We start from the raw sequence: 17,415 nt of genomic DNA, 5'->3' as shown, positions 1-17,415 counted from the left end.
TAGCTATTATTCACTTGTTCTGATCAGTTCTACTAGTTTGTTATTAAAGGCTTGTAGCTCGTTACATGCTTCATGATTGGTGTTTCTAAATCCTGTAAGCCCCTTATAAAATCATAGCTATAGCTGATCTCAATTTTAATTGAGGGAACTGTAGGCCTACCATAGACACATGACTGGATGCTCAATAATCTAGCATTATGTCTCTTGCACATCACCACAAAGAAACAAAGAGACTTGCTCATCTTACAACAGAGAAGTTTTCCAAAGCTTGGAGATTGCTGACTGCTTCGTGCATAGTATTTGTAACCCTATGTTCCCTGGGACATTACCGCAGTGATACAGTAGATCAATGAGACTCACTTGATCTGAAGATCTCAATAATGACATGGTGAAGATGACTTTCTACATCATAAATATTAGTTCACTGCTATTGATCTAGGTTTATGCATGGTTCATGTTACAGATCATCACAGTGATAGATAAAAGTCTTGACTGACTTCCTTAACTAGGTTTTGATGCTGTAGGGAAGTTTCCAAAACTTAAAGGCCATGAACTGCTACACTGTAAATACAACACGTAGTTGTCAGATTACCCTGTGGCCTTTCGATATAGAGGCATAAATTAACACAGTATATCAAAGAATCAATTAGTCTTACCTGACCTGATAGTTTAGATTTTGATAAGCTGAGGAGAGGTTTTCTAAAGCTTGGAGATTGTTGAATGGTAAAATGCACCTTGGGTGTCAAGGTTCATTGAAATCAATGATACTTTAATACCCTTTTCAGCTTGTGACGAGTGCTGTGAGCTTTCAGGAGCTTGAAGGTCGTTGACTGGTTGACTTTATACTGAATCCACAGAGCTATTAAAGAGCTCCATGTCTGAATCTGTTACGTTCCCTTGCAAGATAGGTCTTAACTTTCTGCTGTGGATGATCTATGAAGCTGGACCCCACTTCTGACAGATAAAATAGGGCAATTCCATAAAATATGTCCGACCCCCTAAAGAGTACATGTATATGTGGGACCTTCATGAAATTTTGTTGTCTTTGATTCCTGGTTCTTTTGACAGTCTGTAATGTTCTCAAAGGACTATGACTTGGTCAGTTCATACAGTGAATAAAGACTTGAGAAAAATGGGGTTCCGACGTACAAAAAGGTTGATGATTTAATGGAATTGCCCAATAATTTACCTTTCCAAATCCTTTCCTTATCAAATGACCCAGAATAGAATAATTTGAGCTTACCTGATCTTGATTGTGATGTGCTGTAGAGTAGTTTTCCAGAGCTAGGAGATTGTTGACCAGATGTAGAGGGCGCTGGTCCACTGTGCCATCTCCTTTTACCCTGTATGCCAGGGGAAAAAGAAAAGAGATAAATTGATCATGACCTGGACAAGTGATCATACATAAATTTGCAGTTTTTGTAAGTTCATTATTTGTTACAGTCCATGGCATGGAAATAAGCATTCCACCAGTATTACATATGGGGAGACCAGGGTTAGTTGGAACATGGGGTAAGTTGAAACATCGTAATTTTCTTTAACCCCTGTAAAGTAAATTTATGCAATACTGCCCTCAATTTATTGTTATTATTAATACAACTGTTGTATTATCACTAACAATAAACTTAGGGCAGTATTGCATAAATTTACTTTACAGGCGTTAAAGAAAATTACAATGTTTCAACTTACCCCATGTTCCAACTAACCCCGGTCTCCCCTACAGTCAAACCTGTGTACATGTATAGTGGCCACCGCAGGGAAACAACAAATGTGACCACTACAGATTGGTTGGTGAATTATACTGTGCAATATACTGGACACACAGTATTTCTTTTCAATAACTTCAACTTTTGTTACATAATATTGCATTCATGTATATATTCATTCAACCAATAACTTATGTTAATTAAAACCCTACTTCAGACAAAAAACCATCTTGTGATTGTTTGAACTATGATTTTCACATCTAAGAAATAAAACATAAAATGATCTTAGTATTCCTTGTATGTGGATTAGAACAAGATTTATTAAACAAACTATGATGTTCCCAGATGAACATGGTTAGCACTAGAGATGAGGAAGTAAAAGGAGGAAGAAAGACGGAAATGAAAGTTTAGCTTGCTCATCCAGGGTCCATACTAGATCTAGGACATATCTAGGACATATCATTATCATTTCATTATCATATTTGTCCCAAATAATGATAGAATTTGGATCAAGATTTGCAATATGATAGATGAAATGATATGGATATGATCTGTATACTCTGCTGGCCGCACATGCATTATGTTAAGCTCAATGGCATACAAGTGCATGTACATATCATCCCCAAAATCTTCATTTTTTTCGAGGCAGAAATAAGTGAAAAGCAATTCGGTCTTGTAATTTATTTCTGTATATACATGTATGATATTCAAAGTCAAGCGAATGAGTGTTGAAAACAAATCCCTTTATCATGCATTATGCAGAATGTATGCTGTACTATGTGTTTTATCTAATATTATGAGTAAACCAAAGAAACAGATGGTGCAATTTTCTGATGGTATCATCTTTTTCTGTTTCATCCTTCCTCTTTCCTTCCTTTTCTTCCCCTACACATTCCTCTTTTCCTTCTTCATTATCACTGTCGGGTTATTCTTCTCCTTCTTATCCTCATCTTCCCTTCTCCTTACTACCATGCTCTTCTATTTTTCTCTTTCTCTCCTCCTCCATCTTACAAAGAGTTGCGATTGATCCGGTCAATCACAACTATGAACGGCCAGCAATGTCAACATGTATTGCATGAATGTTCAAAATGTTTTCTAGATATGACGTTAATTACATAGATTCATTGTTTTCTTGACAATTTGGTGTGTTCTCCTTCGTTCACAAAGGACATTATGAAAATTTCTTGCAGAAAAAATTATGGCACTGATGGATTTCCGTAGAGTTAATGTAGGATTGATTGGATCAATTGTAACTCATTGTAAGATGGGGCCCCAGGTCTAGATGATAGATCTGACATTATAAGACTTTTTCTCATGCAATCATTCTTTCATGCAGCTATACTTTCCTTTAGCTTTAAAGTGTACTCACCGGTTTAGAGCTATTGCTAGGGAAGGTGTATCTTCTGCTGTTGTTGTCGATGTTTGTTAGACTTCCTCCAGGGGAAGATGAATTGCTTCCTGCTTGTGAGCTCCCGGGAGATCGTTCTTCACTCTCCAAGAAGGGCATCGCAAAGGAACTCAAGTCCTAAGAGATGGAGAAAGGTGGAAAAACAAGATGAAATAAGGTTATTTTGAATTTTATCTACTTTCGTTTCGAGATATGCATTGAAAGGAAATCAGAGTTGGAGAAAAACAAGTAAGAAATTGGTAATTTTTCATATTTCACCACAAACTTCACATTGCAAAGATGGAGAAAATGGAAAACTGAAGCAGAAAGCCTTGAAATGGAGAGGAAACATTCAAAGAAAAGAGGGGTTATCTGGGCACTTCCGAAGTTCCGAGATAAAAAAAAAATCACACAAACTTTATAGATACAGACATACAGTTCATTTGAAAAAATTGAAATAAACGGTTATAAAACTGAATTCCTACAGAGACAAAATGAAATATAAACTCATTTTGATGTCATTCATAATTCATAAAATAGCAAATTGTCATTCATATACGGTATAATGAGACCCTATAATGTTGCAGCTACCTGTACACACTGCCAACAGCACAACAATGGAGCTAAATCATCTCATAATTTTTTACAAAATATATTATATTTTGAACGTTGGAGCTCATATTTGGTTGAGACCTGAAAAAAATCCCGCAATGCACGTATTTTGGTGATGGGATAGATTAAAAAAAAATCTAGTGCTACATTTACAATATAAAAACATGAATTACGATTCCAGAGGATTTAAACATCACATTTATTAATAATTTAATATTTCATATTAAAGAATAGAATAATTTTGTCATTCTTCCTATGGAAATCTTGATTGTGATTGGCTGCTGATTGCCCTGTTACCATGGTAGATACCATGATGTTACAATAGTGACTATTCACAAACCCGGTCCGAAGTTTGGCTCAAAATGTGCTTGAATGAATGCAGCTATTGATAAGACCCATTAGCTGCTAATGATAGAAGCATATATCTGACAACAGTGAAGTCCATTATGACATTCACTGCATCCTCATACACTGTCATACAAAATTTAAACACCTGCCAAAAGTGCAATGCTGTGTGGAAAAAAATTATTTCAAAGGTATAATATTCTCACATTCGATAAATTTGCAAGATAAAAAGAGAGGAATTGTATCAAGTCTGTTGACATTAGTCCAATTGTGAACACTATATCTCAAAGGTCCAAGGTCATACTTTGAAGTATTACATGTACTTGAATACAGATGAGCCTGCCTCTGTTTACATTACATTGTATGTAACAAGATGATACGTACAAATAATACTCTCTAAATCAAATATTCAATTAACTTTAAATCCATGTAATGACTGTAAATTATTCATTTTCTAAGTTTTGGGCCAAATTTATGATTGAATTTCATCATCAACATCATCTGCATCACCATTTTGTTATTTTGATCAATATCATATCAGTCATCTATTTAAAAAACAGCAATAAAAAATATTTGCTTTTTAACTGAAAAATTTACCCTAAACATTTTTTTTTCACTAGAGGACATACATGTAGCACCTGTCAAAGTCAACTGAGAATTCATATTTAATCCAATATGTCTATAGAAGTAATTCCTCAATATTTAATAACAAAAATAATGTCCCAGTAGAACACTACATGTATTCTGTTCTGTATTTTTTTAATTCAAGGCAATAGGCCAATATTTAATTTGGTCCCATTTGTAAACATAGGTGTGTTGACATAGCCTAGGGCGTGTACAAGGTTCAAAATACTTATGGTGGCATATCTACATGTATGTACATGTACAGTTACAGATCATGGGGAATTCAAAGTTTTTAAATCTCCACACAAAACAGAATTGTGAATTTTTGTGATGATCTATTGTTTTTCACTTTTCTATGACTGGATTGTACTCATTTGGATATTTTTTGACCAATAATACACACATTTCGATTTGATCTACAATTTTCTTTACCTGTAAAACATTTGGATACAAAATAAATCTCATAAAGCACTATGTTAGTATGCAAATTAAAGGACAAATCCATTGAACAAAAACGTTGATTTGAATGAAAAGAGAAAAATCCAACAAGCATAACGAAAATTTCATCAAAATCAGCCATAAAATAAGAATGTTATGAGATTTTAAAATTTTGCTTAATTTCACAAAACATTTATACACATCCAGGGGCCCACTGCAGAAAGAGTTGCGTTTAAACGCAAGTCAAAAAATCAATCGCAAGTCCCAAGTGCGCGCTGTTGATTGGTTGAAAATCAAGTTGCGCCTGATTTTTAGAGTTGCGATTGATTGCAACTCTTTCTGCAACGGGCCCCTGGTCAGTATGCAAATGAAGAAACTGATGATATCACTCACTATTTCTTTTGTATTTATTATATGAAATATTCTAATTTTCTCATTGTCCTGTGAAACAAAGTTTTATTTCTCCCTGAACATGTGGAATTACCATTACCATAACACTTTACGGTTCATTCATGGACCTGATATACAACTTTGTCAAGTCTGTAAAAATTGAAATATTGTATAATTTTTAACATAGAAAACAAAAGAAGTAGTGACATCACTGATTCTCTCATTTGCATGTGACTTAATTGTGCATCTTTGAGAAAAATAAGTGGAACTTTAAAATGTCATAACCTTTAATATTTTACATCCAATTTTGATAAAATTTTCAGCATTATGCTTGTCTGATTCATATCGATTCAAATCAACATTTTCCTGAGGTGGGCTTGACCTTTACTGAAGAAAAATACATCATAGTCAATAATATTTCATGCTCGGGTAGTGGCACAGGCAGATCAATGATAGACACCAGGGGGCGAGGCACTTTCTTCCCCAAACCCCCATAGTGACAAGCAATGGGATTTCCAGCTTAAAAGTTGGGACGGTCGGACATGTGTTAGAAATCCCCTTCCAATCCCCCCTCTCCCTTGAGGTGCGCACAAAGCTAATTTTGTGATAGATTTTCACCATACACTGTAAAAACTGCGGTGCTAAAACTGACACAAATTGGTGTTAATAGAGGACCACACCCTGATGTGTTAAAATCACACCCCAGAGATTAAACATAACACCAAAGAGTGTAAATGTAACAACAAAAGGTGTTGTAATAACACCTATAGGTGTAAAACTAACACCACCAATTTAACACCGGTGTAAAATAACTGGTGTGGTCCTCTAAGTACACCAGTTAACACCACAGTTTTTGCTGTGTATATTTGGTCAAAAATATCACATTTCACCATTTTTTTTCACTCCTTGTCTTTTTTTTAATGTTTTTTTTCTTGGTAGTTGAAGGTATTTTTTTTTTTTGGGGGGGGGGAGGGATGGGCCCCCCCCCCATCTACACACCAGAGCCAGTGATTAAAACAATTAAGAAATAAATCAAACAGAAATTGATTATTTTACCTCCTCTTCTTGGATTCTCCATGGATTCATCATTTTGCTAGCTTCTATTAGGTGAGATGATCTCCACTCAAAAAATAATCACAGCTCGATGAATAATCCAATGTCTAATTAGAAAATCCTCACGTTGATCCAATCAACTAATCTGTGTTCATACATGTAGATGCATTCCAATAAAACTTGCATGTATCTCAGGGTTCCTTTAATTTTTTTGCTATCAAACGAGTTCATTCATAAAAAGGTTTCCTGAAGTGATAGATGATGGACAAGTGATAAATACAAGTTTGTAAGTTTTTAGTTTTAAGGAAGTCTTATCTTCTTTGCCTAATTGAAACAGTAATACCCTGGTCACATTTGCTCTACGGCGGCCATACGGCAAGTCGAAAACAGCCGTTTTAACATTTTTCTACCATGGCTACATATAGGTGGTATGAATGATAATGAATAAAATGGCTGTTTTTGACTACCCGTACGTCCGCTGTAAAGCAAATGTGACCGAGGTATAAATTTTACACAACAGGTTCGCCAAATCCATTTCCATGTAGGCCTTCACATTCTCCTCGCAAAAATAATGCAACAAACTGTGATCTCAAATGTAATTCAGTTTGACAATGGCAGGAGTTCTCTGTTATGATTCTACAAGAAAAGATATCATTTCCAAACCAGATCAATTCAAACTTGAAAAACACTGGACATGAAGTCTGCAAGCAGAAACTATGATCAACTCTTTAACCAACTGGTGCATACATTGACTGTTTAAGGCCAGTTTCAACTGTGTACAGTATATGAAGCAGTGCTGAAGTAAATTGTTTATAACCAGATTTCACAAATACATCATAACACTTTCTACTCAAAATCACAAGGCTGAAAAATCAAGACTACTTATATAAAGTTCCAACAAAGTTTGCTTAACCAGATTTCACAAATACATCGTAACACTTTCTACCCAAATTCACAACGCTGAAAAATCAAGACTACTTTATAAAGTTCCAACAAAGTCTAGTGCCTGTAAATAATAAGACACTGTCCAGCATGTATCAAGCACAAAAAGCTGAGGTATATAAAAAGACTTCATAATCAAAATAGTTATAATTGCATCAATGAAGACCAAATGGAGTGCCAGGAAAAACATTAGCAACAATGTAGGCTCAAATCACAATGATATTAATACACACTACACTGATCATAATGGGCCAAGGACTTGTTGAACCTTGAAATTACAAATATTATGAAAAATGGAGACTGGAATACAGCAATCCTGCAAAGGCTGCAATATTCAATGAGCAAACCTCCAAGCTCTCACACATAAACACATGTACAGCTGAACAGTATTTGTTGCAATTAACCTTCGATCTAGAGTGCTCTAACGATGATCTTGTATGGGTGCTTCTCTGGGCCACGAAAGTTAGAGTCATCGAAGAATACAAATCACAAACAAATCCAGTCGGATGTGAAACATTGAAGGCAGACACAAAGGAATCTGGCACAGAGTTCTCAAGTGAAAACACTGTAAATTAATCAGCTAAAAATAGAGCGCAGACAGTCAAACAGACATGCAATAACAGGAACAGAAGAACAGTTGTTTGGGTCTCAAGACTCTGTAGACATTCCCTTTCTACTTCATTATTCTACGTGAGAAGAAACATGTCTTTGAACGTCAAAACAAGAGATACTATTCATACTGGGGAAGAAGATCATGATAAAACCATTTCATGAACTTTGTCACACTCCATATTATTACACGGGTCTACGCTGATAAATCATACAGTTCAGACTTGAGTTCCTACTATAAACACAAATTAAAAACAAACATAATATAGGCGATGTGACGCAAGCTGTTCAACGACGCTACACATTTTCGTACAAATGTCATCCCTGTCATTCCTTGTTAATTATTCATTGGAAGGTTTCAGTGCCTAAAAAGGACATGGATTCAAATAATAATAATAATAACATATGAAATTTATAAATACATGTACACCATTTAAATTATCAAAAAGCAACAAACAAATATCAGATGAAGAAATAGAATTACATTGAACTACAAGATTGAGCCTGCATAAGGTCTGTGCATAAAACAGGGCCCTTTCAAAGTATACAGAGTGGCCATGTTGAAATTGTAAAATACAAAAAAAAGTCACCTGACTGCAAGTACATGTATGCATCAGTCACAAACATTCATGTCAGATTTGAGGCCAAAGACAAATTCTGTAATCATTTATGTAAGACTCCATATTGTCCTCTAGAATTAGATGCAGACAAAGGACTTATTTTTTTAAAAAATCCTAATGCAAGGGTCCCATTTTTTAAAATAGACCTCATGTTTTATACTGCATATCACAGCGCTGAGAGTGCACAACTGCACCCACGAGATACACAACATATTCTGAGGGGAGCTGTCAAACAATTTTGTATGAACATGCAGATATCGTATACATGGGTATAAAATGAACATGAACTCATTCAGGAGAAAAGATTCAGTTTGGCAAATGTTACCCCCCCCCCTCCACCACCGATCAGCCACTGATGCAGCTACTACATGTACCAGAGGCCAGTCGCTAACAGTGCAATAGTACTTGCAGATATAAAAATAGCGAGCTTAAGAATTGTAAAATGAAAGCAAGGGGGAAACCTAAGAGGAGGCACTTTTAAAGTTATCCACCCTACATATCTGCAACTGATTAAGTCCCAGAAATACACCAATCAAATATGCAACAGCATAAACTGTGGCATAATAAACACTGATCAATGAACTTGAACAATAAAAGAAATCCAGGTATACATCCACAAAAGTCACAATGACAATCCAAAGAAATGCTCTTCAGGTCGGTCATAGACTTTGTAAAAACCACAAGATATCTCTTCAATCTGATGACTGTCAAGATCACAGGATAATCACAAGAAACTTGATCCAAGCTAAAGTCCTCTAGCGCACCCACATGTAACGTCATCCCACAAATGAGGAAATGTAGTTCTGCAGACGGCATGGGACACATACAGGCATACTGCTAAAGTTTGCGCATTATGATCCTGCTCATTACTTTTCAGGAGCTAAACTTATCCAGGTACATACGTACACAAGCGGAAATGAATACTGTTTGCATATCATACCAGGCAAAATATGAAATGCACTCTCAAGTGCATGAAATTGTTTAATAGTCTGAAGATCCAGACTCTTTGTTTTCAGAAATCCAAAATCTGGAATTGTGTCAAGTTAATTTGGAAAAGCCAGACCTACTGTATAAATCTAATGAAAATATAATTTATAACTACCGTACTGTACAAAGTGAGAAGACTAAAAGTCAATGGGAAAAGACTTCTAGGCTCTACATGGAACTTTAAAAAAACTCATTAAAGTATTGACAAAAATACACTTAAATTAAAAGTGTATTTTCTTAATACCCTTATGAATTTTTAACAAGTTTTGGTCTGCAATGAAAAGGCAGACAAAATTAGAAAAAAATTGTCTTTGGTGCCTATTTTATGATAACTATTCCTTTTTTTACTACATTTACTCCGGCAGTACAATTCTATTAGAGGAAATAGAGTATTTTTCAAAACCTAAACATTAAAGTTCAATTTTCCTTTGAAATAAACAGCTGAATATTGTTTCCATTTAACATAATTTCTTTTCAAAATAAAGACCATCAAGACCAAGTACTGTGTATGCAGTACGCATGGCATTGAACTATGAATGGTAAGGATCAGAGAGCTGAAGTACATAGGTTAAGGCATGAGGTCAAGGGTCAAAGTCTGCTTTGGTAATAAATCCCAAGTTCGAAGTCAAATTATAAGACACCAAAAGAGACATCATGGGGCCTCTCATAAACTTTCTTTGGCTGTGTTCAAACAACCCTTTTTTTAACCACTGAACCTTTTTTTTTAAATATTAGAAAACAATGAAACTAGTCCTTAATGAAACCAAAATAATATGCTAGTTTTGTTTACACTGAACGTAACTACATTTTGTATTGATACATGCACCTATAGTGACAGGGCTCTTTTTTCAAATTCTGAGGGACACTTTTTATATACTATAATTATAAAGGAATTGCCTTTTACCACATTCAGAATTTCTTTGCTGCATGCAATGCTGAAAACAAAAATGTGCACTTTGAAGAGTGTCACTGAAGGAATATGGTGGTTTAAAAATCGCTTGAATGCAATGGAGGTTTCAATCAAAATTCAATGAGGTTTTTGTTAATTCTGGCCTGTTTCTGATTTGGACATAATTTGGGTTTAACACTAAAAATTGGCATATACACATCAAAATGTGCAGTAGGTGGGCTTGAAAGGGTTTTGATGAAATATCACTTTTAAATAATGCTATCCGAAAGCCCCGGAGGGGCCACTTACATTGACGAGTGGATACCATGCGCGACCAAAAAAACACGTAAAAAGGATGTCTTTTTCACGATAGGGCACGTTACGTACGTAACGTGATAAGGGTGTCAAAAACACAAAAATAATGAAAAAAGGGTATCTATTTCGCTAGGAAAATTACGTGTTTAGGGTCGAATTTGCGGGGATGATAAAACAAAATTAAAATGTTTTATAAAGGATGTCCTTTTTGCCCCCAACACTTTGTGTTTAGAGTCCGATTTGCGCGAGGTGTAGAAGGTGGGGTCGTACTAAACCAAATAAGGTAAAGCCGACGACCGAAGGACCCGTAACAATAAAACATTCCTGTACTTGTTTAGGGGTTCATTTCAGGGAATATTTGCCAAGAGTATCATTTTGTTTCCAATACTTGTTAGGGTAGGGTTTCACACGCCAATACTTGTTAAGGGGTGCATTTTCAGAATATGGAAATTACGTGTTTAGGGTGCTTTTCGAGACCCCATGGTCACGCATGGTATCCACTTGTGAATGGAAGTGGCCCCCCCGGGCCGAAAAAGCATCAAAGTTTGTGTTTTATTCTAGCTTGAGGAAATCGCTTTTGTGTGTCAATGATCTATAAAAGCCTTTTACAGAGAGCAAAGTGCAAGGACGATTGCCAATAATTGCTGTATTCATACCATAGATCACAAGAATAAAATTTTTCTATTTTTACACTGTAGTGAACATAAAATATTTTCCTCCATCATTAAAGATGCAATGAAATTTTCTAAACATTTTCATTGGAAATTTATGCAAACACAAAGTCTTTAAATTGCATTGAATTTGTATCCAGTTCAATAAAACAGCTTCAAATTCCATTTCAAGAACTGTACTTTATCAATACAGCAAAATTGTGAATGATCTATTAGTTTCAGATTCACTTTATAAACAAATGAACAATTAGAAACAAATTTTGTGGTAAATTTTTATAGCATAATCTGGACCCTACTGTACATGGCAGTGTGAAGTCCACGCTGATTGAACACAAACTGAAGAGCATTTTGTGAAACAAACAGTGATCTTTGGTGAGTATTGTTATAAGCTACCAAAATCATTGAATCTGATTAGGTCAGAGCAGATCTGTATGTGGTAATCACTGACAATTTGTTTTGTGAAACACTCCCCTGATTCTACTTACAAACAACTGATTCATCATCTGTATCTATAAGTTGTGTTCACAACATGGAACTTGGTTGTAAAAGGCGTTACGGATACAGTCATCTGATGAGATTAGACGGTGCAGGCAGGTCGGTTGGTGAGTAAAATCAGCAAATTTCCTGTAAGTATTACCAAAGGCACACTAAACTCGCAGGTGTTCATTGGGACAATGACTTCATCGTGCCAAAGGAGAAGGATGGTCATGCTTGTGGCAAAGATGATTCAAACATGGACCTTGTGGGATAATAGTTCTGGATCCTGTTTCACAAAACTTGTCATCAATAACAAGTGCACAACTCCTGTGACAATTAATAAGTATGTATGCTATATCAGCCAATCCAATGCTTTAATTCAGTACTTTGTTGATAATAATACAGCAAGGGTTATTGAAAGAGGTCCCTAGATCAGTATGGACATTGCTATCCCTTCAAACTGCGTTGACTATGAATCACTCTATGTGTATTTATACCGTATGTGCACTCTAGATTCCACAACTGACCAAATGTCGGCCTAAATGTTAATCTTAACGTTATCTTGACTTTTTGTTTGCTCTTTCCTGGACCAATTGATCAAAACAAGACTGACCTATACATGTATAAACAATATGAGAAGCTATACCAGAAATGTTTATCATCCCTATAACGTGTTTGAATCCTCTTTCGTATCTTTTCTTACTACCCACTACATATACACATTCATATAACTTGAATTGATCTAATTGGATATGTGATATGACTTTGAAGGAGTATGTATAATGCAGAAAATAATGTACATTGTTGTTATTACTGCATTTTCTATCTATTGCAAAAATTCAAATGCTTGAATTTATACTAGACCAATAAAATTATCTTGTGTATATTTTATGAATAATGATGTAGTCAGAATAGAGGCTAGTGCTAACACTTTTGGAGGAATTTACCAAAACTTAAGATGGACTGTAAGTAATCAAGGGGTTTATTGACTCGCTGAATTCAACAATTACTAGTATGCCAACAAGAAAGTATTTACACTGGAACACAATGGAAAGGCAATCAGATTAAAGTACAGTCTGAATGTGAATTAAATCAGTTTGAACTCCCCCCCACAAAAAAAATTAAGTTTTGATTAAACAGTAACCATGTTTCAATCAATAGATTTTCAAAAAGAATGCCTAATAATTCAGTAATATAAGGCACATTGTAGTAGAAAGAGTTAAGCCAACTAAAAAAGATCAAGCAGAAAATAATGAAAAATGCTTTTCTGATTGGTTGGAAATGAAAACTGGTTATAGCTTCATTGTAGTCTAATTGGAGTGAAACAGAAATACATTTAACAGTGAAACAGAAATAATTTTAAGAGACAGTAATTTCTTTTAGCTCATAGGTTCTGCACTTGCCCAAGTCGCCTTAACCATTCCCTTTTAATACTACGGTATCCATTCCCTTAGGCAAAACCATCGAGCATTTACATGTAGTCGTGATTGTGTTCTCGAATATGCCAAAACTATGCCTCACATAGCAGTCCATTAGTATTAGACTAAAACTTTTATTCCAGGATAGAATAAATTGATAAATAACACCCATATACAAGTTCCCCTTCACACTTTAAGGCAAGTTTAGGTCAGTCATGTCACTGTCAGTATGAAAACGGTGGATTGTGTGAACGAGCGATGACCCAATAGTATGAAAGGGGATGACTTATGGAAACAATATATTTTTAAATAGGACCTACAATGATATAAGTTCAAATGAGTCCCTATTATGGTTTAAATTTATAAATGGAATATAAAATTGTAAGATAATAAACATGACAATCAATCATATGGTGCACATCTGGTTCTCTGGTCTCAGCACATAAATTCCCAGAATGCAAAGTTCTTTGATCTTTCACTCACTGACTAAATAATGAAGTCTTCATATAATTTCTATGGATGATTATAAAGAACATTTCATAATTTTCTCTTACGAGAGTTTGCGGCAAGAACAGTATGAAACAGGCCCTACATGGGTAATGTTTCCTTTAACAATTGCCAAGTAAGCACTACAAGTGGAATGCCTCTGGCCGTCTCACCTGCATCACGCAGTTCAATATAGCAGCAGTGCTGACTTTGAATACTACTCTAACTCGCACAAGATGTTCAGTGATACATGGTTACTCTTATGTCCACTTTTTATGAACTAGACCAATAAACTTACAGAGATATGATGGTTATTCAACAAAAAACCCCAACATGGCCAAAGTTCATTGACCTTACATGACCTTTGACCTTGATCATGTGACCTGAAACTCGAACAGGATGTTCAGTGATACTTGATTACTCTTATGTACAAGTTTCATGAATCAGATCCATAAACTTTCAAAGTTAGGATGGTAATTCAACAGATACACCCAATTCGGCCAAAGTTCATTGACCTTTGACCTTGGTATGTGACCTGAAACGCGCACAGGATGTTCAGTGATACTTGATTACTCTAATGTCCAAGTTTAATGAACTAGACCAATAAACTTTCAAAGTTATGATGGTAATTCAACAGATACCCCCGATTCGGCCAAAGTTCATTGACCCTAAATGACCTTTGACCTTAATCATGAGACCTGAAACTTGCACAAAATGTTCAGTGATGCTTGATTACTATTATGTCCAAGTTTCATGAATCAGATCCATAAACTTTCAAAGTTATGATGGGAATTCAACAGATATCCCCAATTAGGCCAAAGTTCATTGACCCTAAATGACCTTTGACCTTGGTCATGTGACGTGAAACTCATGCAAGATGTTCAGTGATACTTGATTAACCTTATGTCCAAGTTTCATGAACTAGGTCCATATATTTTCTAAGTTATGATGACATTTCAAAAACTTAACCTCAGGTTAAGATTTCGATGTTGATTCCTCCAACATGGTCTAAGTTCATTGACCCTAAATGACCTTTGACCTTGGTCATGTGACATGAAACTCTAATAGGATGTTCAGTAATACTTGATTAACCTTATGGCCAAGTTTTATTAACTAGGTCCATATACTTTCTAAGTTATGACGTCATTTCAAAAACTTAACCTCAGGTTAAGATTTGATGTTGACGCCGCCGCCGCCGTCGCCGTCGGAAAAGCGGCGCCTATAGTCTCACTTTGCTTCGCAGGTGAGACAAAAAACTATGAACCTTTACATGTAATAATTTGTATACAACAAATCATTGATAAATTCATTTATTCAGATTGAAAAGACTTGATCTTCAGTTAGTTTTGTTTAACAACAGTAACATTAAAAGCACTTGAAACCACCCTTTTGTTAATGGGAGATTTGAAAAGACAAATTGACAATTAGTCAAAACAATGAAGTACATCCATATGACAATAAATCCACATCAATCATCTTGCCAACTGCAAAAGTGCACACACGCCAACAAATATCTTCAAAAGAAATTGAAACTCCAAAACAGCCAATACCACAGCAAAACCACATTTCTATAGTCAGGGAAAATAGTTCAGATTACTAGTTAGGACAAAAAGCGAACCCATTTTCAAGACTCATTATCAAAAAAGACGACAAACATCATCATGATAATCACCAGTCCTTGAATCAGTAATCTGCATACTCATATTCATAAACCATGCAAATAAAACACCAAATCCAAGACCACGTTTCGTCTGAGACTGAGTGCCAGCTCTGGTCAAAATAAATCTCACACAATTGAAGATACTCAGTGCCCTGAAAAGTTTCTCCACTCCTTGAAAATCCACATAAGCTTTCCACAGTAGATTGCAATGATAATTCCTTGATAAATGTTATTATACAGAAATTAATTCTCAAACTGCAGATGATAAAGTTGTGTACTTCTCACTCACAGGAAGGGCACATGCAAAGTGTACTAAATGCCCAATGCATATACAGTATACAGTGATTGTGAGTGTATGAATGAGAAAAAACCTTGAAAGAGCACACATGTGGATTTCTCCCTGCGCAAAATGACAACAATACTACTAGTCTGCAACTACAAACCCTTTGACCAACATCTCAACTATAATAACGACTTTTGTACATATTGAAAATGTACACACACATAAAAATGAACAAATTTGTGAAGGGATAATATCTATAATCACACACAATTAGGGTATTGGATAGAAATGAATCATTTTGCTCATTTGATGGTTGGGCAACTGGCCAAACACAGCCATGATAAATAAGGGCTGTATAAAAAGACTAGACCAGCGCATTGCCACACTTTGTTTTGGCTGGACGAAAAGTAAACAGAGGTCAGCAATGCATGCCTGGATAGGCTGGATGTGGGGGTACCTGGGAGGGATGGGCTAATTTGGGAAATAGGGGCGAGACCCTGGGCTTGGATAGTCTCAACTTTCAGACACAAATAAGACAAGGTGAAGGTTGGGTTAAAGGGGATGCCGACCCCAACAAAAAAATGACTTGAATAAAGAGAAAATATTAAGACAAGAATAGCACTAATCATTTCAGCAAAATCGTACTTAATTTAGGAAAGTAATGACATTTTGCTAATAAAGTGTATCTATTTTCACAAAACAGTTGTTTTCACATCAAGGGAAATATGCAAACAAGGGAGCCCAATAATAAGGTATTAAAGAAAAAAAATGAGAGTGTGACTTCACTGGCTCTCTCATTTGAATATAATCCATGCTATGAAAATAACTTATTCAAAGATTAGCAAAATTTGAAAATGTTACATCTGAGTTAAAAAATATTCCCAGTGCAATGTTTGGAAATCATTTTTCTCTTTGTATTCAAACCAACTTCTCGTTGAGGTAAAGTTAACACGGAAATTGTGCAATGTACAGCTGGCAACGTATGGTAGTTGTGAGAAACAATGAGAAAAAAGAAAATGCCGTATGACAATCTGCCTCTATCAAAATATTTCATAAGAAGGTGTAAGACAGACACATTGATAATATGTACATCTCAAAAGTTTAAAATAGCTACGGTAATAGCTTTAGTATGATTCAAATTTTATAAAGGTCTACCAGAAAAGCGTTTAAAGGATGAATTGAAAAAAAAACATAATGAAGGTGTTCTAAGACAGGGTGATGTTAGTTCCCAACCTAATGCAATACTTTAGATAGTATCATTAGATTATGTAACAGGGCCTGAGTTATGTCCAGCAATGCTGTAAATGATTGGTCATGGGTTAAGTCCTGTCATTATTATCTGTAAACGTTTATATGTAGAATTATCTTTGTTCACTATGCATATCAAAAAATTGGATATAAAGTAACAGAGAATGTTGAGGAATATGATATCTCATTCAGCGGAAAGTGGAAAGGAAGAAACGCAATAGCAGAGGAGATTTGATTTCCAGATATTTTTTTTCC

General features: G+C 35.3%; 1 protein-coding gene across 7 annotated transcripts in view; it reads right to left on the bottom strand.

Annotated features, from left to right (window-relative positions):
- Positions 1-17,415, bottom strand: part of LOC121426160 (5'-AMP-activated protein kinase subunit gamma-1-like) — a 79,133-nt gene that overhangs the window by 48,483 nt on the left and 13,235 nt on the right. For 5 of the 7 annotated variants that reach the window (XM_041622344.1, XM_041622346.1, XM_041622345.1 and 2 more), the window contains exons 3-4: positions 3,076-3,231; positions 1,244-1,343 (exon numbers count right to left, since the gene is read on the bottom strand). In XM_041622344.1, the coding sequence (XP_041478278.1) occupies positions 1,244-1,343; positions 3,076-3,231 (256 nt within the window). Of the gene's footprint in view, positions 1-1,243; positions 1,344-3,075; positions 3,232-6,558; positions 6,879-12,073; positions 12,531-17,415 lie in introns of those variants that run through there. The other 2 variants (XM_041622351.1, XM_041622350.1) reach the window with 2 other exon arrangements.

This window comes from Lytechinus variegatus, chromosome 13, assembly GCF_018143015.1.
Source record: "Lytechinus variegatus isolate NC3 chromosome 13, Lvar_3.0, whole genome shotgun sequence".
Classification (NCBI taxonomy): Eukaryota; Metazoa; Echinodermata; class Echinoidea; order Temnopleuroida; family Toxopneustidae; genus Lytechinus; species Lytechinus variegatus.
This window is presented reverse-complemented; position numbering and strand designations above follow the sequence as displayed.